The 24,843-nt window shown below is 46.6% G+C and overlaps 2 protein-coding genes across 2 annotated transcripts in view; one reads left to right on the forward strand and one right to left on the reverse strand.

Annotated features, from left to right (window-relative positions):
• The first annotated feature begins 5,662 nt into the window (after nucleotides 1–5,662).
• On the forward strand, nucleotides 5,663–12,036 carry LOC309332480 (chemokine-like protein TAFA-1). The gene is made up of 5 exons (XM_081845703.1): nucleotides 5,663–6,354; nucleotides 9,456–9,634; nucleotides 10,248–10,388; nucleotides 11,000–11,124; nucleotides 11,309–12,036. The coding sequence occupies exons 2-5, from the start codon at nucleotides 9,487–9,489 to the stop codon at nucleotides 11,324–11,326; spliced, it is 432 nt and encodes a 143-aa protein (XP_081701829.1). The 5' UTR covers nucleotides 5,663–6,354; nucleotides 9,456–9,486; the 3' UTR covers nucleotides 11,327–12,036.
• Nucleotides 12,037–12,635: 599 nt separating this feature from the next.
• TIMM17B (translocase of inner mitochondrial membrane 17B) overlaps nucleotides 12,636–24,843 on the reverse strand; it is a 13,044-nt gene continuing 836 nt past the window's right edge. The window contains exons 2-6 of the mRNA XM_081845681.1: nucleotides 23,624–23,723; nucleotides 17,519–17,582; nucleotides 14,212–14,340; nucleotides 13,991–14,101; nucleotides 12,636–13,119 (exon numbers count right to left, since the gene is read on the reverse strand). Of these exons, the coding sequence (XP_081701807.1) occupies nucleotides 13,031–13,119; nucleotides 13,991–14,101; nucleotides 14,212–14,340; nucleotides 17,519–17,582; nucleotides 23,624–23,723 (493 nt within the window). The 3' untranslated portion in view covers nucleotides 12,636–13,030. The remainder of the gene's footprint in view (nucleotides 13,120–13,990; nucleotides 14,102–14,211; nucleotides 14,341–17,518; nucleotides 17,583–23,623; nucleotides 23,724–24,843) is intronic.

Consider the following 24,843-nt stretch of genomic DNA (forward strand, 5'->3'; position numbering starts at 1 on the left):
CCGCGGGCTCTGCCCGATGAGCTGGGTGACTGAGCGGCCTCACACCTAGATTTTTCCTTAACACTGATGAAGTCTCTCTCCTCACAAGTTAGGGTTGATACGGAAGGGGGGGCATGCCTTCTTCACCTTCTTCTTCGCTACAATATATCCATTTATTTCCAATTGTCAATGTCAAAAGGGACTAAAATCTATAAAAACGTGCCAATTTGCTCAATTTCTCTAGGACTCCATGACACCTCCCCTGTCCTCCATAATCCCTCAAGCAAGGTGTCAAGACCCTAATCCTGTCAAATCACTCTGCCAAGCCTTTCCTCCGGGCAATGCCAGTACATGGACCATTGTCTTCTCATCACCGGTACTCAGGATGTGCTTATCTGCACATATCTCCAGCTCTGCATATTCCCCCTCCTTCCTCCATATGTTAATCCTGTGTAACCCAACCTCTTCTTAATGTATTCATGATGTAATTTGTGTAACCCAACCTCTTCTTAATGTGTTCATGATGTAACTGGGATGTATTTTGCACTGTATTCTGGGACATGGAGGGAAGTTTCAAAAGTTCATGTCACCCCTTTCTCGCTGTTCAATCTCGCCTTGAACCTGTTGTGCAATAAACTTGGATCTTCTGCAGCTTGCTCCTGTCTCCGGCTGAGCTCATTTTCCTCCGCAGGGACCTGTGGACTTAGTCCGACGAGCTGGGTGGCAGAGCAGCCTCGCACCCAGATTTTACCGTAACAGGGTCTGTGCAAGCAACAGTGCCCAAATGCTGGGCCAATGAACACAGGTCAGCAGAGAACATCCGTACCCTACCTCTCTGCAAAACCATGTCACACAAAATGACACCACAAAGCCTCCCACTTCACCAACCCTAATGGAACAGCCAGCAACAATTCTGGTTCTCTCCAGATGGGCATTCTGCTGCCACGACTGGCCAAACACCCAAGAGCTCTCTTTGCCTAGCAGAATCACAGCCGGGATGCGTGGAACAGAACAAGCTGTCTCTGTGCTCACAGCGTTTAATTGCAAGCCAAAGGGGGGGAAATATACCCACAGGTCCTGCAGCCTGGCCCTCTCAGCCTCGCATGGGTGTGGGGCTAAAGATTGAGTACTCGATGAGCACCCAGGTGACACCACTCCTTTCTCACCTGCTTACATACACCTGCTGTGCACCCCGGTCAGAGGACTATGTTCTCCTGCTGCTATCGCTCATCATTCTCCCTGCGTGTCTCCTTTTGCTACTCACAGGCTGTTATCCCACAGGTACAGACCCATCCTGCAGACTGTCTTAGGCTGATCACGAGTGAGGTCCACCCCATGATGAGCAGCAGTGACCAGGTTGTTCCTGGCCATTCTTCCAGGGCTATCCGAATGCTGGTAAGCTCAAGTGGTCACATGGATCAGAAGTTGTTTGTTGATATTTTATTAGAAGAACTTCAGGTACAAAAATAAAGTAATAAAAGAGGGGGAAAGGGAGAAAGGAAGTGTGAAAAATTCTATACCTATTGTATGGAAGTTGACAACTGGACAACAAAAAAGGGATTTTCTATGTGCCCTAACTGTGGCCAAAAGATTGATATTGATTCATTGGAACAATAAAGATAGAATCCCCTTTAATCAATGGATTGATGACATGACAACACTTGCAACATATGAAGGGATTAGTTATATAGACATAGACTTTTCTTTGGATATATTGATATTTGGAATGAGCTTAAATAAAATACAGTAGGATAATAATCATGTATTAGGACAATAATAATATCTATATATTTATGTAATAATGTCTAGCAATGTAACTGTGCATACTTACTGTATTTTTCACATGGATCAGAAGTTAAGGCAGGGAGAAAAATGTAGGGCATTCCTGAAAATATTTCTGAAAGCTATAAACACCTCTTGTGTGGACACACACTAGAACAGACAAGTGTTGTGCCCCTGGGAGACTGAGGAAGGGGCCATAGGTTTTTGAAAAGAGGAAGTGATCCTGCTTTACCTGTGAGCATGTTCAACCAGAGATTCCTGTAACAACAGCTAGTAGGCAGAACAACTCCAGCAGTTGGAGGTGGAAGTTTTGCCTCCTAAAAACCCAGGTGTGTGACTGTTGTTATCCAGTGGAATGCAGTCTGTACATGCTCAGAGGTACAATGGCCATTATTCTTTCCTCACATGCTCAAAAACAGGGTCTGGAACAGGCATAGGCAAACTCCAGCCCTCCAGATGTTTGGGACTACAATTCCCATCATCGCTGGCCACTGGTCCTGTTAACTAGGGGTGATGGGAATTGTAGTCCCAAACATCTGGAGGGCCGGAGTTTGCCTATGCCTGGTCTGGAAGAACCTAGCTCAAATGAAATCCTGCCTCAGACAAGTCTGTTCCAGTGGGCCTTTTTAAAAGCCACAACACTTCTCTATTTCCGGCTCCTGCAACGGCAAGAGTGTGTGGTTCACAGCTGGTTTTCTTTGTGAGCCACACTTCACAAGGTCTCATTAAGCAAACAAACTGTGATTCCTTTTCATACCTGGCCTAATTAATAAACTGTGTGTTCCACTCCCACCTTGCTTTCTGCCACTGTTCTCACTTCAGAAATGATGGGTCAGGAGCAAACTTGGATTTGAGTCCTTAGGAGGACTTGGTCCCACTCAGTCCCTCACGCCCTATTTTTGAATTGACGTCAGAGCCACAGCTGACAGTTATTATTTATATTGTGTCCTTAGTGTACATGGCATTTTTCAGCATAAGAAAAGGAAAAAGGGGGAAAGAAAGGCCAAGGTCCCTGCCCTCAGAAGGTAATAACCTATGCAGGAAGAAGTAAGAGAAGAGGAGACTGGGAGAAATAACAGGATGAATATGAACAGGTGCAGTTATGGGGGACGGACAGAGGTAGACTGGGCCTGGGGAGGTGTCTGAATCTGTGGCCCTCTGGATATTGTTGCCCCATCAGGCTAGACTTTTGGCCATACTGACTGGGGCTGATGGGGGTTGGCATTCAACAACCTATGAAGGGCCACAGGTTTTGAACCCCTGGATTAAAGCAGGATGATAATAATAATAATAATAATAATAATAATAATAATAATAATAATATAAAAAATATTTATACCCCGCCCTTCCCAGTTCAAAAACCAGGCTCAGGGTAGCTAACAACAAATTTAAAACACTTTAAAACACTTAATTATAAAAGCAGCACAAAATACAATATAAAAACATGAATAACAATAAAATTCAAAAAACAAAAAACAATTAGATAATCCCCAGGGCTAGCTGGCTGAATTGGTCCTACTTGGGCCAGTGAGGAGGCCAGGGGAGAATTAGCTGTGGGGTCTCAGAGCGGGTGATCTTCATAAAAGGGGAGGGGGAGGGAAGAGAAGGGAAATAAAAGACCAGGCTGAATTCAAATTAAAGGCCAGGTGGAATAGCTCTGTCTTACAGGCCCGACGGAAGGAGGTTAAATCCTGAAGGGCCCTAGTCTCATGGGACAGAGCATTCCACCAGGTCGGAGCCATCACTGAGAAGGCCCTGGCCCTGGTGGAGAACCTGTGGCTCTTCAGCTTTGTTGGACTCCCATCAGCCTCAGCCAGCATGACCAATGATTAACAACAGCTACTACTTTATAGCCTGTTATTTACCAGCAAGTCTCAGGGTTGGCTACAAAAATTCAGAATTAAAAAACAGTGGAAACACTTAGTCACAGGAATAGGGCGTGTCCTGAAAACACACATCTCGGGAGTCAAAGGCCAACGTGTGTGTCTTCAGAGAGCCAGTGTGGTGTGGTGGTTAAGAGTGGTGGACTCGTAATCTGGTGAACCGGGTTCGCTTCCCTGCTCCTCCAAATGCAGCTGCTGGGTGACCTTGGGCTAGTCACACTTCTCTGAAGTCTCTCAGCCCCACTCACCTCACAGAGTGTTTGTTGTCGGGGAGGAGGGGAAAGGAGATGGTTAGCTGCTTTGAGACTCCTTCGGGTAGTGATAAAGCGGGATCTCAAATCCACACTTCTTCTTCTTCTTCTTCTTCTTCTTCTTCTTCTTCTTCTTCGTCTTCGTCTTCGTCTTCGTCTTCTTCTTCTTCTTCTTCTTCGTCGTCTTCTTCTTCTTCTTCCTCCTCCTCCTCCTCCTCCTCCTCCTCCCCCTCTTCTTCAGTATCTGCTGAAAGCTGTGAAGGTACCAGATGCACCTCTGTGGGGAGGGAATTCCTCGACTTAGGAGCTGCTACAAAGAAAGCTCTCTCCCAGGCCACCACCCCAAACTTCTGAGGGTGGTGGGGACCCCTCTGCTGATCTTAACATCTGGGAGGGTCTGTAGAGAAGGAGGCGTTCTTTCATATATTTGGGGCCTAAGTCATTTAGAGCTTTAAGCACAAGCGTGAGCACCTGGAATTAGGCCCAGAAACACATTGACAACCAACACGGCTGTTTTAGAACAGGGGTTATATGTGCTCAGAAGGCAACTCCAGCCAGTAATTCAGCTGCTGCATTTTGGACCAGTTGATGTTCCCAAGTCATCTTCAAGGGCAGCCCCACAGAGTGCAATAATCCAGGCTGGAAGTTTCCGGAGCATGGAGTACCATGGCCAGGTCAACTCTGCCCAAAAGGCGCTGTCGCTCATGTACCAGCTACAGTTGGAAATAGGCACCCCTGGGTCTCAAGGCCACCTGGGTCTCAAGTGACAATCCAGGGGTACCCCCCCCCGTCTTTGAACTTTCTCCTTCCAGGGGAGTACAACCCTGTCCAGAACGAGACTGTATTCCCACCTCCTGGACTCGAGAACTTGGAAAACCATTGTCTCTTCAAGATTTAGCTTGAACCCATCACTACCTCCAAGCACCTGTCTAGCGCCTAAGCCACTTCTCCTGATTTAGATGGAAAAGATAGAGCTGGGTGTCATCTCTATATCAGTGGTACTTCACTCCAAAACGCCTAATGACAGCCTCCAGTGGCTTCACCTACATCAGCCTTTCTCAACCTGTGGGTCCCCAGATGCTGTTGAACTATAACTCCCATCACCCCTAGCTAGCAAGGCCAGAGCTCAGGGATGATGGGAGTTGTAGTCCAACAACACCTGGGGACCCACAGGTTGAGAACCGCTGATCTAAATGATAAACAGCGTGGTGGAATCCTGTAGGACACCACTGGCAAGCTTTCAGGGTAACACACAGTGGTCTTCTTTGGTGTTGCATCTTTGGGGTCAACCCACCGCTTGACAACAGCAGACCTATCAATAATTTCTGCAACCTCCACCTCACATAGTTGTCATTGGCCAGAAATTGCTTTTTGGGGAAAGGGACACTGATGAAAGTATGTGTGTGGAGGGGAAAGTATCAGGGATGAGATGAAACACCACTGCGGTGGCAGGGACTGGTTATGAAGTCCCAGGATGAGAGAGCAAAAGGATGTATCATACATTTCACCATCATCCTGTACCTTAATGTCAAACCACATACAGCAGTCCCTGCAATCATATAGAACACATTCTTTTAACATATCAAGGGCATGCTGGATTATGTTTTAAAATAAAGGTTGGGTTTCAAGTCCTCATTGTTGCAGACTACAAAAAAAAAATCTAAACTTGAAAATGTGCACCACTGACCGACCCTGTAGCAGTGACATTGCTACAATCACAGATCAGGTGCCATTCTGGTCAGTATTCAGACATGTTCCTTTATTTGCAGGGCCCTGAAAGAGCCTATGCTCTCGGATATTGAAGACCTGCAGAGCAATAGAAATCTGTAGTTGCATCCCTACAAAATATCCTCTTTTGTGACTCCAACGTTTAACAGTTCACTCCTAAAGTGAGAAGCAGTGAAGGCAAGAAAAAAAAAGCTGGCAAAGTTCTATGCTGGGCTCATCGCCCAGTGAGAGTGGGGCTGGGTTGCCAAATCTGTAGGAGGCGGCCTTGTGTGGGTGTCTTAGGAAGGCTGTTTGGACAGAGAGTATAAGGGAGTGACAGTCTGGATCTCTCTTTCTATCACACATGCAAATCCGCGTACACAGATATCAGTCAAGCTCGGAAGCTGAAGAATAGTCAGATTCAAAAACTGACACAGATACTGAGACATCTGCTGGGTTACAGAAGGAGTGCTGGGAGCCAGGACGTTTGGTTCTGTCCCCAGATCTGGATGGGAGAGCAGCTCAGTTGCTAGATCATAAGGGGGTTGTGATCAGGACAGATCAAAGCTGCAAGAACAGTTACTTTGGTTCCAGGACTTTGTGCTCAATGCCCACCTCCCACCACTCCCCAGCAAACTGAGTACGGGAATAGATAGCCAGAACAAAGAGGAAGATGTGTCAGGGTTCAAGGTATCCCTCCATGGCTGGGACAGAGAGGTGAGAAAACTTCAGCACCTAGGACAGAGTCACAGGTAAGGTTTGATTTCTGCTATATGAAAAATAGGGGTGTGATAAGTTGCCTGACTGGCTTGAAAGAAATGGGATCAAGGAGCAACCAATTAAGTTTCTCAAGTCTTTTGTAGCTGAAGGTATCTTGGCACCATAAAAATTGAAGGCAAATAAGAAGCAATATGCAAGAGCCAACTTGACATTTTAAAAAATGATCCAGAATTTCAAATGGAATTAAAATGCAGCATTCTTTTACTATAATGCTGTTACAGTGGGTCTGAACCCAAATAAGCTCTTGAAAGTTTGTGTTTTAATAAGATATTGTTTCATCTATTCCATGTGTCTGAGATCTTTTGCACTTGCTTCCTTCTTCACTAGATGGTGTCCATATTATGGGTATTGAGGTGGGTGAAAGGGTTAAACCCTAAGCAGGACACACAGCTTGCTGCTTATGGTTAAGGTTACTATTTCTCAGCCTAAACCTACTTCTCAGGGTTGTTGTGCATGAACTGAGAGGACAAAACTATATTTAAGCACACTCTGAACCACTGGGATGAAGCAAGAAATAAATTGTTTATTTCACAATTCACATTGATATCCCTGGTGCCTTACTGACCCAATGTTGTGCAGTGATTAGAATGCTGGACTGGGATTGGGGACCTTACTCAGCCATAAAGCTCCCTGGGTTGTGATCTTGGGCCAGTCACTCTCTCTCTCAGCCAGCCCAGCTCTCAGGGGTGGCTGTCCTGAAGTGAAAATGGAAAGGGAGAACGTTGCATGCCCCCTTGAGCTTTTCAGAGAAAAGGTGGGATATAGATGTTATTAAGTAAGAAAGCACCTGGAATTAACTTACGGAGAAATGTATTTCCTTTTAAAGATTCCTGTTCCGCGGAGCTTACGATGAGCACTTCTACACGGGGTGAACTAAGAGTGGGAGAAGCAGAGGAGAAAAATGGGAGGAGCAAGGGCAACAGGGCATACATTTTCTCTCTTCAGAGCAGTTGCATATTACTTTACTTTAATGGCAACTAATTAGTCCCTGGTTAATTCTCATGCTGCAATTGCACCATGTCTACTTCCTGCAAGGAACTGCCATCCCACGATTCCTTGCCAACAGTAATGGAACTCTGTACAATAATTACTCTAATTGCCAGGACTGTTGCAGTCTATGGTAGGCACAATCTGACCGTCAGTCTTGCATGACTTTCTTTTACTCACATACCAATTGTTCATCAGTATGTTTTGGATTTACAAAGCCAGTGTGAAAGTTCCATCTCTCTCGTGATTAAGTTCTGTAAATCTCGGTCAAATTATCCTTAATATGCACAGTTGCTCAGATACTGTATTCATAAACAGAAAGGGGGGAAATAGTTTCAGTTAAAGTCACAATCAGTGGTCATAGTTGCATAGCTACAGGGCAGTCTTGTGCATGTCTACTCAGAGTAAGCAATCCATGGGAGCTTACTATCTAGGTAACTGTTTCTAAGATTGCATCCACAGTTAGAAGCCTGCCCTCTTGCTTAGGAAGTCTTAAGAACCTGAGAAGTGTTGAGATTACTGTATCAGGGACTGTATCAATCATTAATAGTGACAAAGTGCTAGTGCAAATATACTGGCGCTCACTTATTTGAGCAGAAAAAGCAGGTGTAGTGTTGTCTAGCCTCAACTATACAGTGGATAGATCAAGAGTCAGAGCAAAGGAAGTTTGGCAACGATCCCTTTTGGTAAAATTGGTTTGCATTTGGCAGCATTCCAATAGCTGAAAGGGTGAAGTGTCCCTATCCATGATCTGCTGAAAAAACCTGGCCAGTGAGACTTAACCGTGCCCAACAGCTGAATTCAGAGGAAGTGGAGCTCAACTGCCAAAGCACCAGGGGCTGTATGGGTGCAAGGATTTGCTGGAAGACTTATGGAACAGCCACCACTAGGTTCTGAAGTGAAAAAAATTATGGCAGAGAATGGAATAAATGCATTCTGTCTCTCCCTAAAATTTAGTATTTTTGTGATTCTTCTTGAGTATGCAGATAAGCCTCTCCTTATCTGTCTCCATTATGCTGAAGGAATTCAAACATCACCATCCCTTTGGAAGACTCTAAGCATGGGAGATTTGCAGGGTGTAGTCTAGAGTGTGTCAGGCTGCATTTGCTTTCACCTCTCATGTATTTCTGCAACAAGACTGGAGCCTGTTGGAAGGAGAGCAATGATCTGGGGTTGTTGTTGTTTAATTATTGTTGGTCAGAAAATCATGAACCCACAATCTTGTATGATAAATGAACATTATTTCCTACTGCATGGATGCACTTTGTACATGTGATCTATGTGCAATGTTTTCCTTACACAGGCGTGATATCTGTACAGGAATTAATGCGCGAGGAAAAAGTCCACAAAGATATCAGCCTGGACAGTCTTCCTGAAGAGGCATTTGTGATCTTCCTTAGCCTACACGAAACAACATATATATACATGTATATTGCACAAGTTGCAAACCACCGTGGGAATAATTCGTTTTGAACAGCAGGTAATAAATGTCTTAAATGCAACATACAAAAAATGTGTGCATGGACAGGATAAGGCCCTCAATAGCTACAAGTTGCGATGGCTCTATACTCCCTCCAAGTCCCAGTCACTGGGGAATAATTGCAAAGAGGACTATTGTACCCATCTCCTGCTTGTGCTACCCTCCGCCAAAAAAGGCCTCTGATTGGCCACAGAGTGCTGGACTAGACAGGTGTTTGATCTCACCCAGCACAGCTCATCTTTTGTCCTACAATATAAGAAAAGCACAGAGCTATAGAAATATATTTGTTTTCCTTGGGGGCAGGGGTCTCTCATGCCTATGCAACCATGGACTTCCCAAGAGCCCAAGACATTAATGAGTTGTCTGCCAAACTTTCTGGAGAGCCAAATCAAACTTTTGAGAAAAAGCACATACTATATAGTCCACAAGGGGCAGCGCCACTTCGGAATGCAAGTGGGTGGAATTGTATGTTTGAATGCTCCCTGCACATTAAAAAAAATCTCTCCAACCCACAGAAAACTGGCTTAAGAAAGAACCTGATGGGCCAAGGAAGAAACACTACTAACTGTTAAGAGGATCTCCTTTCTCTTCCCACCCTTCCCCCAGCCCCACTGCCCTCCTCTCCAGAGCTACCACAATGTGCCCTTCTGCTCCAGTTATCGTCATGGCTTTTACCATCCTCCTGTGTCAAGGAATCTGTGCTCAGGAGTTCCCTATTCACACTCAACAGCATCATCATGACCAGTACTGGTACCAAACCACAGGAGATCAAGTCCCAGTGATCAGTGAGTCAATTTTCTTTTGGAGAAGGGGTTTTGGATATGCAAGAAGAAAAATGTACCCACTCTCTGTCTTGTGATTAGGACGCTAGATTTGGGTCTTTGGCTTGCTTTCAGTTCCATCACATCTACTCGGAAAAGAGAGCCAAGCTATACATTGCCCATTTTACACCGCTGTATTTTACTTGCTGAAGTCCCAATTATTTCATGCACGCACCATTACACCACCTGCATTTTTCCTGTACATTCTCAACTTTCAAAGCGTGATTGAGCAAGACCTTCAGTTAGGAAGGCAAACCGTTGATGGAGTCTTTGTGAGTCCCCCAGGCCAGAACAGTGCGTGTTGAAACTCCGCACAAGGGCAGCACCACACAAAATATGGTATTGGAAGATTTCAGGCAGCCAACACTCATGATGTGATAGGGGCAGGCATTACAATATATATGTGACAGTCTAATGCCAATAAGGGAAACAAAGCTTGGGGAAAGGTTAGGAGCTGGGACTCTCACAGACCAAAGCTATAGCCGATGAGAAAGGAGTGTGCAGGACTTTGCTGTGGTTTCTCAAAGGGAGCTCTTGATGGCTCCCACCTCCGGTCTTTGTTTCCTCCCTGCTCCAGGTGGCGGCACCTGCAAGGTGATTGCTATCCGCCGCTGCTGTAACCGCAACCACATCGAGGAGAGGTCCCAAACCATCCAGTGCTCCTGTCTCCCGGGGAAAGTGGCTGGGACAACCCGTGGCAAACCTTCTTGCGTGGATAGTAAGTGCCTGGAGCCAAGGCCTGTCCCCATTTCCAGAGGGAGGGAAGTCCAGGGGGACCAAGGAACATGCAAGGAACCCAAACACCTGGGGCCTTGGAGAGGGGAGAGAATAGGAAAGTGATTGGAGGCAGGGTGGGGAAGGGCTATTGTCTTCTAACTGGAAAGAGGCCAGAATGTTGGAGGGAATGATGGTGAAGCGAGAGAATTCAGGGACGGAAGATGAAAGGGGTTGATCACTGCAGTCCCCTTTCTGAGAGGTGAAGGTAAGGGGAAATGACAAACGTTAGCTGTGTAGAGGATGCCTTGGGCAAAGTGCAAGGGAATGGATTGGTGAAAGTGGTAACCCAGCCCTTCAAGCCTATGGGATTTACTGCACTTTTTAAATTTTTATGATGCAATCTGCCTTGAATCTTTGGGGCAGAGCAAGATGCAAACCTTAGAACAGCCAGGCAAGTCAATCTTTTTGGTCTGTGGCTCAGGAGGATGTTGGGAGGCTCACAGCTGCTCCTGACCTATAGCTTGCCTGTCCTAAAGCGTTTGCATGGATAGGAGAGGCTGTCCACTTTGGAACAAGTGGTGGCAGAGACAGATCCTTATTTCTACTCTGCAGCTTCCATTGTAACCGGAAAGTGGTGGTGTGACATGGAGCCCTGCCAGATTGAAGAGGAGTGCAAAGCGCTGCCTGACAATTCCGGCTGGATGTGCTCACTAGGAAACCGTGTCAAAACCACCAAGGTACTAGTCCCTTAACATTCCCCACAGGAGGTGAAGCCTACAAAGGGCAAATGTGTACCAAGCCTCCTTTTCCACTTCCCAGCTGCTACCCTGTCTTGCTTTCCATTTTGTTTTTTAAGCAGGTCCTGTCGATAAGGCTCGCCTCCTTCCTCCATTTGACAAGTTGTCTTGTTTTCCCTTTCAGATCCACCCCAGGTATTGAGATCTGCAACGCCAAAGGATTCACCTCCCAAATGAATACGACAGATACCTGGTGATGGCCAAAGGACTTTGCTACAAATGCTAGAACCTTGCACAGCCACAGGACCAAATATCACAAAGGAAGCTACACTGCTCAATTAGCTGCGATGGGGAAGATCAAGTGGCCGGGGGGAGCAGGTGCTGGTACCCAGATTGGGCTTTGGTGCCTTTTCCAACGGTTGCTGCCGTCCTTGGCTAGGAATGGGATCAAAGACCTTTTTGCCTTTATCGGAGCAAGGGCTAAAATCTGTTTCCCTGGATTAATAGCAATGCAGCGTGTCAGCTCAGACTCCTTCTGTACCTCCTCGATGCAACTTGCACAGTTAACTCCTCCCCTCCTTCGCTCCCTTTTGGCAGATGTCTAATTAAACTCTCCGGGACAGAAGCCATAGAGCCAGTTTGTATTTACACCTGTAACAGATAATACATACCATCTTTCTTTGAAAAGATCTTAAAACACAAGGAAGCCAAAGAGAAGGGGATTTGCAGTCCGAAAAGTGTGCTATAAAGAGGTCTGGTTTTATATGTAAAGATGCACTCAGTTTTAATGAGCATCATAGCAAATTATTGATATATATATATATAAAATAGGGTTTTTTCCGACATGTTAGTAGGCTTTTGTATAAAAATGGAAGTGCATGGACCCAGCATTAAAAACATATAAAACAGCAATCACCATTCATTTTCAAGGATCAGAAATGTTTGGCTCAGATGTGGAGGGTTATGTCGACCTGGATCCCAGCAGAGCCTCAGATCCTTCTGCATCCCACAATTAAAAGGGTTGCTTCTTTATGCTGGGTGGAAACTTCAGGCAGATCAGAAGCTCTAAGTCCATCTCTGGCTCTCCAACCTGTCTTCGTTTGAAACGTTAAAGATGGTGGAGGTCGGTGCATCACATTATTGGGGCTAAAACTTGGCTCCAGGGCAGGCCTGCGCAACTGAATGCGGTCAACCAACCATGTTATTCCTGCAGCCTGCTACGCCTTTTGACAACCCTCTGTTTCTGCAGCCTCAAGCAGGCATCAAAAACAGAGGGATTAACTGAGCCCCTGATGTAGAATAGGGAGTCTTATTTTGGGAGCCGTGGCTCTTGATACATGGGCTCAGCTTTTCCTTGCTACCATCGCACCCCATTAACTGCACACAATACCTGGTAAATAAGGCCCACACTGCTCTGCTGACAGATTTTTGCAAGCTAGCCTGGGACGGGCTCTCCGACTATGGAGAAAGCAGGAGAAGCCCCACCGCTCAAAAGCCAGGGAGAGACAGCCTTTCTAAAGTTCTTCGTCATGACCATTTAATTGTTTATAGACACATCCAGAAGCTACAAAGCTAAGAAACGTTGTCTCAGGATTCGTGTTAGCCAATCACCCAGCACAGGCTCTGGCTCCCCCAGCACACATGGAAGGATTCCTGGGGCTCATCGTGCCACCAACGCAAAAGCCCACCAGAGAGGTAGATATTACATGGTTCAAAGATCGCTTAAGCCCCTGACCCCTTTCCCTCCCTGCCTCCTTTCCAAAGACAACTCTTGGAATGGCATTCCTTGAATGCTGGGGTTTGTGGGGGGTTTGAGTGCTGCCGTGTGAACGTCTTGAGTAGCTTCAATGGGGAAATTCCTGCTCCAGTCCTACAAAAATAGACATCTCCTTGGACCCAAACAGTTTCATTGATAATGTCCATAGCCTGGATACCCTGGAGGTGGCGAGCCATCCTTAGGAGGCAGCTGACTGGGATCTTCACCAAAGGGGTTGGCTGAGAAGTGAAGACAAGAAGGGACAGTTAGCAGCAGGGAAGAGATGTGATTCATGTTTTGCGCAGCCAAGGGCCACTATCTTTGGGGATAGAAATCAATGGAGGTGCAATCAGGAGGAGAGATGTGGGCGAGGGTGACTCATTAACAAAAAAGTGAAAAGTAAAACCCAACTCCTGCAGCAAGAAAATGTAGAACAGGTTAGAATTTACACCTGTAAAAGGGACAAGGGAGGGTGTCAGACACCGTGGGAAAGGAGTGCAACTTCTGCAAGCATTTATAGAAGGAGCAGCAAAATGCCAATCGCAGCAAGTGGAGTGGCAGAAGGCTCTGTATTTTGCCAAGGGGGCGGTGGAACGACAAGCACTTGCGTGTATTGTAACACCACCCTGGTGTCAGGGGAGACCAAGCCAGGCACTGTCAGGGCTGGAGGCAAACTTTGCCCCCACAGCAACGCTGCCTGTCACTTCCCTCCCCACACACCCACGTCTGCATGAGAGAGTGGCAGCCGCTCATCCAGGGGAGAGAATGTGCTCTGTATGCTCTCTCTCTCCCACGCAGATGACACCAGGCTTTTGCCTTCTCCCGAATGGGTTCCAGAATTCACCTGGTTTACTGTGTCCCGCAGAACAGAGCTGCAAGTGACTGAGAACTCAGCCTGCCCCAAACTATATAATCCCACTCCTTTAACCACAAGGAAGCCTGGTTGGCGAGCTATTTTCTCTTAAGAGTGCTGGTGTGGTTGTTCAGTGGAACCCTGGGTAGGCTATGGGGCCGAAACCAAAGCAGAGAGAGGTCTTTTGATTCCTAGTCCAAATCCATCCTTCTGGGGAAGTCCCGAGTTCTGTTTCTTGCCGCCATGTTGGAACTTACGGTTCTGGAACTGCTGGGCCGTGTACCTCGTCAGCAAAATCCCGACACCTTCTATCAGGGCAAGCAAGATGCCTCCCATCATAGCCGAGCCGACCATGGCCAAGGGTCCACCTAAGGGGAAAGAACTCTCAGTCCCAACGCCCTGGCTCAGCGTTCAGCCACAGGAGGTTAAGGGGAGAGGTGGAGGCGCTGCGGTTATAGGATCACTGGCCACCACTTACTGCGTGATGCTAACACAGCTCCTGTGAGTGCCCCACTTGTGATGGAGTTCCAGGGATCCTCCTTGCCCCGCATCTTCACTAGGCCGCAGTCGATGGTGGAGAAGAGCCCGCCCCACACGGCAAAGCTGCCTGCGAGGAGGAACACAAGGAGAGCATGTGGAGACACCAGCTGGACTCAGGGATGTTCATTTGTAACTGGCACCAAAAGGTATTAGAATTCCGTGCCAAGCAAAGCCAAATGCTTGGCTTAGAAAATGTGCCCTGCACACGTGCTGAATTGGGCTGAGACAGGGTAGAACTCTGACAACATGCTGGCAAAGAACCAGGCAGCCTTATGGGGTCGGTGGGAGCACCAGGGATCGATGGGGAGATTGACAGGCTTGGAGCTCCAGAAGAAGGGCCAAGAGCCACTCCAGGACACACAAGTTATATTCTCCCCACGAACAGATTGTTAAACTTATCTCCAAGGACTATGAAAGGCAGAAACAATTTTTTGTTTTGATTTTGTAAAACACTGACTCATGGCTCGTTTGCCAGGCACTTGGAGTTCTGCGCAAGCAGAATCACACAGGTGGTAAGACACTTTCCATCTCCAAGATCACTAATGGTACCATCCCTGTGTCACGTTCAGAGAGGAAGGGTGTGAAGAGAGGCATTCTTAGTGGACGCCTCCCTTCTCTCAAGAAAAGTACGGCTCCACCTCCTGCTGTAGGACTTGCCCAAGTTGAACCATGAGGCCACTCCAGAACCACCTCAATAACTACGGGGGGGGGGGGGAGCTGCATTTTCCAGCTGTAAGCTGAGCCAAAAAGTAGTGATTTTAGTTAAGGTTTATAATGGTGAAATGTCATTCTGTTTTTTTTTTTTTTTTAATAGTATTTATTAAAAATTTTCAAATATAACAGAAAAGAAAAACATCCAAATTTAAGGCCTTATTTTCAATGTCATCTTTCCAGGACTTCCCCTCCCCTCCCCCTCTTGTATTCCAATTCTTTCAAATAGATTCAGCAAATTCTTACCCCAAGTTTTAAAATTATTATCATTAACCCAATTTAAAAAATATTTTCCCATCCCCTAAAATCGACCTGTTCCCTTCCACGAGTTCCCCTCTTTAGTATACAATACAGATTAACATAAAAAAAATAGAAAAAAGAATAAAATGTAATTTAACACCCTTTGGATTCCAAATTTCCCTCCCCCGTTTCCCGGTTGCGTTCCCAATGTCCGTCAATGTCTACTGTCGTCCTGGAGCTCCCACATCTAAGCCATAGTCCTTCACCAGTCCGCTTTGCCGTCTTTTTAATAGTCTTTGCCGTCTTTTGGTCATCTTTGATTTCGAATGTCCAATCTTGGAAGGGGTCTATCTTCCAACTTTGTCCAGTTCTTGTTATTCTTGTTGTTCTCTCTTCTCCTCTTTTTTTTTTTTTCCTGTTCTCCTGCACAAATGTTCTAATTCCAAAAAGCTTGTAATTCCTCTACAGAGGCTTTGTTATTCAGGAACAAAACATTACGTCAAGTCCCTTCCATTCTTCAATAGATAAATCTATTGTCTCCTTTAGTGTGTAGACCTCTGTAGACAAAATAGTGTTCCATTTCTGCAGTTTCCCAGGAGATAAAAAGTCCGATTCAAATTCCATGCCAGCAATACTTGTAATGACCCACAACTCCTCTTGAGGGATTATAATAACTCAGTTTCCTTCCCGATCACACCCACCAGTCAAAGTAACTTATTATTCCTTGTTTTAAACAGTTTATATCCAATTTGTAACAAATGTAACCAGCAAAGTCCTCGTAACAAAGTTCTCTTTTTGTTCTTCAGTTTTGGCAGCTCCTTTGACAGCTGTCAAAACCTCTATTTCTCCTCTCCCGGCGCTCTCACGGATCGCTCCCGGGGTTTTTCGGGGGGGGGGGTTGTACTTTAATTCACATTCCACTTTTCTCCTCCAGCCCAGCTTATACTTTTCCATCGCGAAATTAATAACTTTATCAAAAAAAAAGGTTGCACTCGATCTTAGTTGTCAGGTCCTTTGCTTTAGCTCCTCTACAACAGGGGGGAGGCTGACTTCCTTTTTGCACCTCCCCCGCTCGCTCCGAATTTAAGAAAAAATTTGTTCCCCTTTTTAATCCAAGTTCCAATTACTCATGGGTTATTCTTTTAAGTCCAGATTTTCAATGGAAGAAGTCAGTGCTCTCCGCCAAATGGCATGCGGCTTCACTCGGCAGGGGAAGCGGAGGACTCACAGCACCACCCCCCCCGTCACCCGCTCTGCAGCCTTTAAAAAGGCTCCTTCGCGTGGTGGGGGGGGCGCAAACGGTGCCCGCCGAGTCACCATGCCCATGGGTTTCAGCGCCCATGGTTTTTGAGGGTCCCCGCGTCGCCGGCGCAGTAGAACCCAGCCCCTGCCGAGCAGGCTCCCTCCGGAGCTCGGAGGGAGTCCGCCATTCGGCGATGGCGCCAACCCGGAAGTCCAATGGTGAAATGTCATTCTGTTTCACTAGGATTCATTTATTGAGTCACTTACTAAGGCTACAATCCCAAGCACACTTACCGTATTTTTTTCTCTATAAGACACACTTTTCCTCTCCTAAAAAGTAAGGGGAAATGTGTGTGCGTCTTATGGAGCGAATGCAGGCGGGAGGCTCTGCTCAACGCTCCCTTTAAAGAGCCCTGTGGAGCGTGAGTGCGGCTCTTGGGGGCTTCTGGGATAGCCTCTTGCTGTTCTGGCTTCTGGGATTCAGAATATTTTTTTTTTCTTTTTTTCCTCCTCCAAAAACTAGGTTGTCTTATGGTCTGGTGCGTCTTATAGAGCGAAAAATACGGTATCTAAAAGTAAGCCTCATTGAATACATATGGTCTTGCTTTTGACCAAACCAATATGAGATTTAACTGTCAGCTTTGGGACTGGGCTATACAACTAACTCAATATGACAAAACAGCCTCCAAGCCAGCACTTCATACTCTACACATTCTTCTCTTTAATTCCTGCCTCCCTTGGCCAGCAGTTATAATATTTGATTTATATCACACTTTTCCTGAAACTTCCCCCTGGGATGCCCCACTCCACACATTTTACGGTCATAACGACCTTGTGAGGTGGTCCAAGGTCACATCCAATGAGCTTCAAGGCTGACAGGGGATTTGAACCGTGGTCTGACACTTTTACCACAATACAGCACTGCTGGTTCTCCTTTAAAATAAACCAAATCCTGATTCACCTCACCCCACAGTCTGTCTGATCCATCTTTTTATTTACAACACTGCCCACATCCCCACCAGCCAACCCAAGGGCCAGGACACTTCCCTTACCTCCAATCTGTGGTGCTCTGACTCTGATAGCGTTAATGCTGCCTTTGAACCGATGCCTGACACCCTAGGAAAGAGAGGAGGAGAAACTACCTTAGTCAAAACTCACAATGGACTGCGGGAGAAAACCACACCCTGAAAAAAATGTTCAAGCGCAGGGTAGAAGAGGCTGTAAGGGGAGCCAAGGCAAGACAATCTCCACATCTCAAGGAACACAGGCACATACAATTCTCAAACTCCAATAATTCTGTGGAGCCAGCCAGAAGCCACAGGTCTCGATCCACGGAAGGCAGGTGGGCTCAGGGTGTCTCTGCAACTGCCACTTTCCCACCAGAAAAACAGGTTGCCTACCTGACCTCAGTGGGATAATCTCAAGCATTAAACTCTCTACAATTTAATCTATGAGAGCCAGACCATGGTGTGACACAATGGGGGGTGAGAATGGGAAACGTCATACAAAACTATACCAAGGTCTGACACACAGAACTGCAAGGCAAACATTGCAAGACAAAAATAGGAAGAGGAGGTACTCTTGTTTTGGAGATATCGAAGAGCAACAACATTTAAAATGCATGTAGTTTCTTTCAAGTGTTCAAATGGCATGTGCATTATGGCAGTAATCATTTCAACAATGCTGTCGGGCCGGTCACTCCATTAACTCCATACTACAAATGTGACAGCTGAGTCTTACCTAGGATAGAAATGGGCAAACTTAAGGTTTCCATGATCTACTGTTCTGCTTAAAACAACAGCAACTGAGAATCCAAGGGGAAGGGGCTGGGGGCAAGAACACATTTTGCCTGGCCAGTCGAAATGAAAATAACCCTGTTCAATCCCTCCAAGCAATTACCAAACTTATTCATTGAAATTCTTTCCAAGCACTTAGAGCAGGGTCAGCAAACTTTTTCAGCAGGGGGCTGGTCCACTGTCCCTCAGACCTTGTGGGGGGCCAGACTATATATATATTTTTTGGGGGGGGGAATGAACGAATTCCTATGCCCCACAAATAACCCAGAGATGCATTTTAAATAAAAGCACACATTCTACTCATGTAAAAACACGCTGATTCCCCGACCATCTGCGGGCCGGATTGAGAAGGCGATTGGGCCGGATCTGACCTTCTTAGTTTGCCTACCCATGACTTAAGAGTTAGGGCATAAATGCTCAAACCTGCATGTGAACAGGACAAAAAGGAGAATAACAGGCTCACAGATGCAAACCACTTGATTGTAGCTCACATCAGAAAGAGCCAAGCACAAAACAGTAGCTCAGAAGGGCAGCATCAGTCACAATTATCTATAGATGACCAGAAGCCTTTAACCCCCATAAAATGCATGGGGAAAGCTGCATAAATACCGTATTTTTTGCACCATAACACTCACTCCCCCCCCCGCCGAAAGGGGAAATGTCTGTGCGTGTTATGGAGGGAATGCCTACGGGTGGCATGCCTACGGATTTTCCTCCTCTAAAAACTGCGTGCGTGTTATGGTCGGGTGCGTGTTATAGAGCGAAAAATATGGTAGCTGGTCAAAGGTAACTAATTAACAGCCCATTTGACACGTAAGGAACATGGAGCCTGACAGCAAAGTAAATAGCCTCAGTTTTAATCCTAGGTTGCCATTCTAAACACTTTTACCTGTAAGTCCTGTTAAAATCAATGGGCAACTTGAGTAAGCAATCATAAGGTCAGACTGTAAACACCCGGGCACACAACTCAATGTAGACTGTTTCCGTAATTAGCTCTTCATCCAGTATGTCCCCAAAGTATCAATCTGGGAGATAAAACATGGTCCAAAGATGGGGGCAAACTAGATGAGATTGTAGAAGACAGGGGACTGGACCTCCTGGTGTTCCCACACAAAAAAGCTAGAAACAAACACAGGGCATCTCAATGAAATCAGGGCTGCACCAGGGAGTGTTTTTGAAAGAGACCTTCCCCAATCTAGACCATCCACAACCAATGAAAGATGTTATTTGCCATGCAGAAGGAAACATCCAGGTATCCTCTCTGAAGTACAGTACAAAAGGACCAGCATTCCCATCCCAGCTTGGAGCCGGGAAGGAACACAGGGGGCTTGTGACACTGTTGTGCTGAACTTTGGAAATGCTCAAGAGTGCCTCTGAAGGTCTTTCAGATGCCACAAGCAAGACCCGGCCTCAAGGCCTCCATCTCCCACAACAGACAAAAACACTCTCAAAACTGGAACGCTGAGTTTTCCTCCAAGCACTTACAGCCCGAAGACGGAGAGTAAATGCTCAAAACTGAGGAGACAGGCTTGACATACAAGCAGCAGGAGCACAAACTCTACACGCTTGACTCCCAGGCGACAGGGAGGAGGAAGTGGAGCGACACTTATTGAGATGGTGCCAAAAGTGGCAACACCACCTGCTCAGAATAGAAATATGTTCTCCCTTGCTGCTGCCTACACAGCCATGAGCAATTTTCTGCCCAGAGATCAGTTCTGCAGCACAAGCCAGTTATAGACCTATAAGCCCAGCGGCCACTTTTGTGGAATCCTACACCTTAAGTTCCGCCGGTGTATTTTCCACAGGTGAGGGGAAAGGTGTATGGGGATTCAGGGATGCAGCAATCCTTGTTGCTGTGCCTCAGACCTGCCAATTGTGATGTGATAAGGCAACAACTGTTTTGCATGGGGGTTATGTTCCTGACCCCCACCCACCCAGCCCCCTTTTCTGACTACAGTGGTACCTTGGTTCTCAAACGCCTTGGTTCTCAAATGCTGAAAACCTGAAGTAAGTGTTCCGGTTTTCGAACGTTTTTCAGAAGCCAAACGTCCAATGCGGCTGTCGGCTATTGTTTCTGGAGCACCTGCACCAATCAGAAGCTGCGCCTTGGTTTCTGAACATTTCAGAAGTCAAACAGACTTCCGGAACGGATTAAGTTTGGCGCTTTTGTTTTTGCTATTTATTTTGCGTTTTTGTTTTGAGGCTTTTTCGGTTAATTTGTTTTTGCGACTGTGTGGAACCCTGTTCAGCTACTGATTGACTGATTGTGTGGAAATGGATAAAAGCCCCCTATCCAAACAATGATCATCAGTGCAGGTAAGAAAAAAAAATAATTTTAATTTTTATCATCTACAAGACCATCTTATTTATTTTATAGTGCAGTACATTGATTATTGCTTTCATTTTATAGATCAATGGTCTCATTAGATAGCATAATTCATGTTAAATTGCTGCTTTAGGGGTTGTTTTTAAAAGTCTGGAACAGATTCATCTGTTTTGCATTGCTTTCTTTGGGAAAGCGCACCTTGGTTCTGGAACGCTTTGGTTTTGCAACCGACTTCCGGGACGGATTAAATTTGAGAACCAAGGTACCACTGTACTTCTGGGCGTTGTGTGCGTTCACAGTCACACACATATTGAACGCACATAAAATGGTTGTATACTTGTTGTATGAGCAGTTTTAATATGCTGGATGCAATCACACAAAGACTCTTGGTACGGAAAATAAGAATACAGTGGTGCCTCGCAAGACGAAAAGAATCCGTTCCGCGATTCTCTTCGTCTAGCGGTTTTTTCGTCTTGCGAAGCATCCCTATTAGCGGCTTAGCGGATTAGCGCTATTAGCGGCTTAGTGGCTTTTAGCGGCTTAGCGGCTTAGAAAAAGGGAGAAAAAATCGCAAGACTCGCAAGACGTTTTCGTCTTGCAAAGCAAGCCCATAGGGAAATTCGTCTTGCAAAGCGCCTCGAAAAACGGAAAACCCTTTCGTCTAGCGGGTTTTTCGTCTTGCGAGGCATTCGTCTTGCGGGGCACCACTGTACTAAGTTTATTATAGGAAATACATATTGCACAGTAAATAGTTCTTAGTTCTAGCTACCTAAGTTAGAAATGCAAAGAACCATTCCTAGTCTTTGATATCTGCAGGAGAGAGAGAGAGATAGGAAAGGAAGATGTCTCCTCTCTCTCTGCTTCAGAGAGGAGAGAAAATTAGATCAGCAACCCCAAGTACCAGTCTAGCAATTTAGTGGAGGTCAGCACAGGTTAGGTTAGAAAGACAATATAGGAAGGTTGAAGCTTCCTCTCTCAATCTAAATTCTCCAATGCAAAACCCCATCAGCCTTAATATATGCTGCGTTGCATCCCTAAACTTCCAGTAAGGATTGAACCATGAACCACTATTCTGTATAGGCTCTTTAGGGACACCCATTCTTGGCAGACAATACAGTGGATGCTAGGGTTGCGAATGTGATACGTGCGGGAAGCACGTTTGCAACCCGCAGCATTCGCAACCTGCAGAGCCGTGTCTGTGCACGCGCAGGTTGCGATTCGGCGCTTCTGGGCATGTGCAAAGTGCAATTTAGCGCTTCTATGCATGCACGACCGCTGAAACCCGGAAGTAACCCATTCCAGTACAGTGGTGCCTCGCAAGACGAAATTAATTCGTTCCGCGAGTTGTTTCGTTTTGCGATCTTTTTTGTCTTGCGAAGCACGGATCCTGTGCTGAATTTCTTCCTCAGTCACTCAGGCTCCCCCCTTCGCTTTCAACCGGCCACCATGACCGTCAAGTTGCGCTCGGGCTTCTACATGGGCAAAAAGTCTGCCGCGCGGCTGGCGCTGCTCTTGGCCGCGCTGCTCTTGGCGCTGCTGGTGCTGGCTATCCTGTACGGGCACTGTGCGCAGGATTTGGAAGGGAGAGGCGACGAGGCGGTGGCGCCCACAAACGAGGCTCCCGCCAGCGCCGACCCATCCGCGCGCCGCCCGGTGCCTGGGACGTAAGAAAAAGGAAACAAACTCACAAGACGTTTTCGTCTTGCGTAGCAAGCCCATAGGGAAAATCGTCTTGCGAAGCAACTCAAAAATCGAAAAACCCTTTTGTCTTGCGCGTTTTTCGTCTTACGAGGCATTCGTCTTGCGAGGTACCACTGTATTTCTGGGTTTCGAGGCATCCATAACCTGAAAAACGCAACCTGAAGTGTCTGTAAGCCGAGGTATGACTGTACACAGCAATCACCAATTCCCACTAAAGGCACACTTGTGAGGACAGCCGATCCACATTAACTTGTGCTCAGCAGAACCGGTCTGCAATTATTGGCATGCTGGAAGAGCCAACCAACATCACAACAAAATGATCACTAGCCATAAAATTTCTGGTTCTCATTGGCAACCAAAAATGTCATACAAACAAACAAACAAACAAATAAAATCATATATTAGATCATATATTAGATCACTTCTTATCTCAGGCAAGTGCATTCAAAGTGCATCACCGGCCTTCAAAGCCCTATATGTGTGCTAGGACCTTAACAATTACCTTAAAAACGAAACTACCGTATTTTTCGCCTATAGGACGCACTTTTTCCCCTCCAAAAATGAAGGGGAAATGTGTGTGCGTCCTATGGGGCGAATGCAGGATTTCGCTGAAGTCTGGAGAGCGAGAGGGGTCAGTGCGCACTGACCCCTCTCACTCTCCAGGCTTCAGGAGAGCCCCGCCGCCAGCCCCACAAGCTCGGGGGACAGTGGGGAGGTGTAGCGCGCCTTTCCCGCTGTCCCCCGACTTGGTTAGAAGGCTGGCGGTGGCGGGGGGGGGAGAAGCCTGCTCCTCCCCGTCGCCAGCCCCGCAAACTCGGGGGACAGCGGGAGAGGTGCAGCGCGCCTTTCCCGCTGTCCCCCAACTTGGTTAGAAGGCTGGCGGAGGGCTTCCCCCTCCTCCAGCCCCGCAAGCTCCCAGAGCGATGCCAAAGCTGCACGCAGCTTCGGCATCGCTCTGGGTCCCGTTCTGGGGGCTGGGGGAGGGGGAAGCTCGGGCTTCCCCCGCCCCAGGCCCGCGCCTAGGGGGGGGGGGAATATTTTTTTTCCCTTTATTCCCCCCCCCCCCATCTAGGTGCGTCCTATGGGCCGGTGCGTCCTATAGGGCGAAAAATACGGTAGTTTGAAAACAAAAGCCAGGCTACTCACAAGCATACAATCTAACAGACAAAGAAAGAGAGTGGAGGGGAAGGGGAAGAATAGGTAGGGAATGTTTTAGGATTTGCAAGAGCCAATCTGGGCCAGGGTTCTTCATGAATCTATGTCTTCTGACCCCATCCATGTCCCTAACTTGCAGCTTGAAGGAAAGGGAAGGAGAAAAGAAGGTTGGGACTCACCACTGGAGCATTGCGGAAGCCTTTGACAGCCTGGAAGACCCCTCCCCCAATCATCCCCATGGTGAAGGCGCCACCACAGTCATCTACAATTCGCCAGGGGCTGCCAAATGGAAAGAGAAGTGAAGTTAGTGGAGGCCCTGAAAGCCCCCCAAAAGTGAGAAAGAGATGACTTAGAAATGGTGCTAAGCAGCTGGGGGGTGGGCAATCTTAAGAGACCTTAAAGGTAAAAGTAAAGGGACCCCTGACCATTAGATCCAGTCATGGCCGACTCTGGGGTCGTGGCGCTCATCTCGCTTTATTGCCTGAGGGAGCCGGCATACAGCTTCCGGCTCATGTGGCCAGCATGACTAAGCCGCTTCTGGCAAACCAGAGCAGCTCATGCAAATGCTGTTTACCTTCCCGCCGGAGCGGTACCTATTTATCTACTTGCACTTTGACGTGTTTTCGAACTGCTAGGTTGGCAGGAGCTGGGACCAAACAACGGGAGCTCACCCCGTCACAGGGATTCGAACCGCCGACCTTCTGATCAGCAAGTCCTAGGCTCTGTGGTTTAACCCACAGCGCCACCTGCGTCCCCTAAGAGACCTTATAGCAACCCAATTAAGTTGAACATAAACTAATTTAATATTTGATTGGAAGCCGCCCAGAGTGGCTGGGAAGCCCAGTCAGATGGGCGGGGTATAAATAATAAATTATTATTATTATTATTATTATTCCCTCCACTAGGGCTGGGTGATATATCGATATATCGTGCAAAACAAGTATGAAGTCCATATCATATCGGCTTCATAATTTTTGACCTGGCAATATATTGTGAATCATGGTGTGTGTGTGTGTGTGTGTGTGTGCGCGCGCGCTATGCAAAAATTACAATGCAGGAAAAACCATGAAGCCAGTCAGTGCCTCTACTACATAGCTCCATCCTTATTTCAGAGATCATGATATATTGGTATATCAGAATGTTTAGCTGGTGAAAACCAGATAGCACCCAGCCCACCCCACTGATTTCTTAGTGTTTAGATTTTCCAGGAATACACTCAAGCTCCCAACTTGGTCTCTTATGCCATGTAAATATCCTTTTTTGTCTACTGATTGAAAAGTTATTTGTGACCAGTTTGCTGCAACTCTGACCTATATTTTTGTATTATTTAAATTCATCTTTGTTACTTCATCTCAAGTGGGATGAAGAAGTCTAAAAGATTTTATTTTTGCTTCTTTCT

The sequence above is a fragment of the Podarcis erhardii genome (genome assembly GCF_964252035.2).
Source record: "Podarcis erhardii genome assembly, chromosome: 17".
Classification (NCBI taxonomy): domain Eukaryota; kingdom Metazoa; phylum Chordata; class Lepidosauria; order Squamata; family Lacertidae; genus Podarcis; species Podarcis erhardii.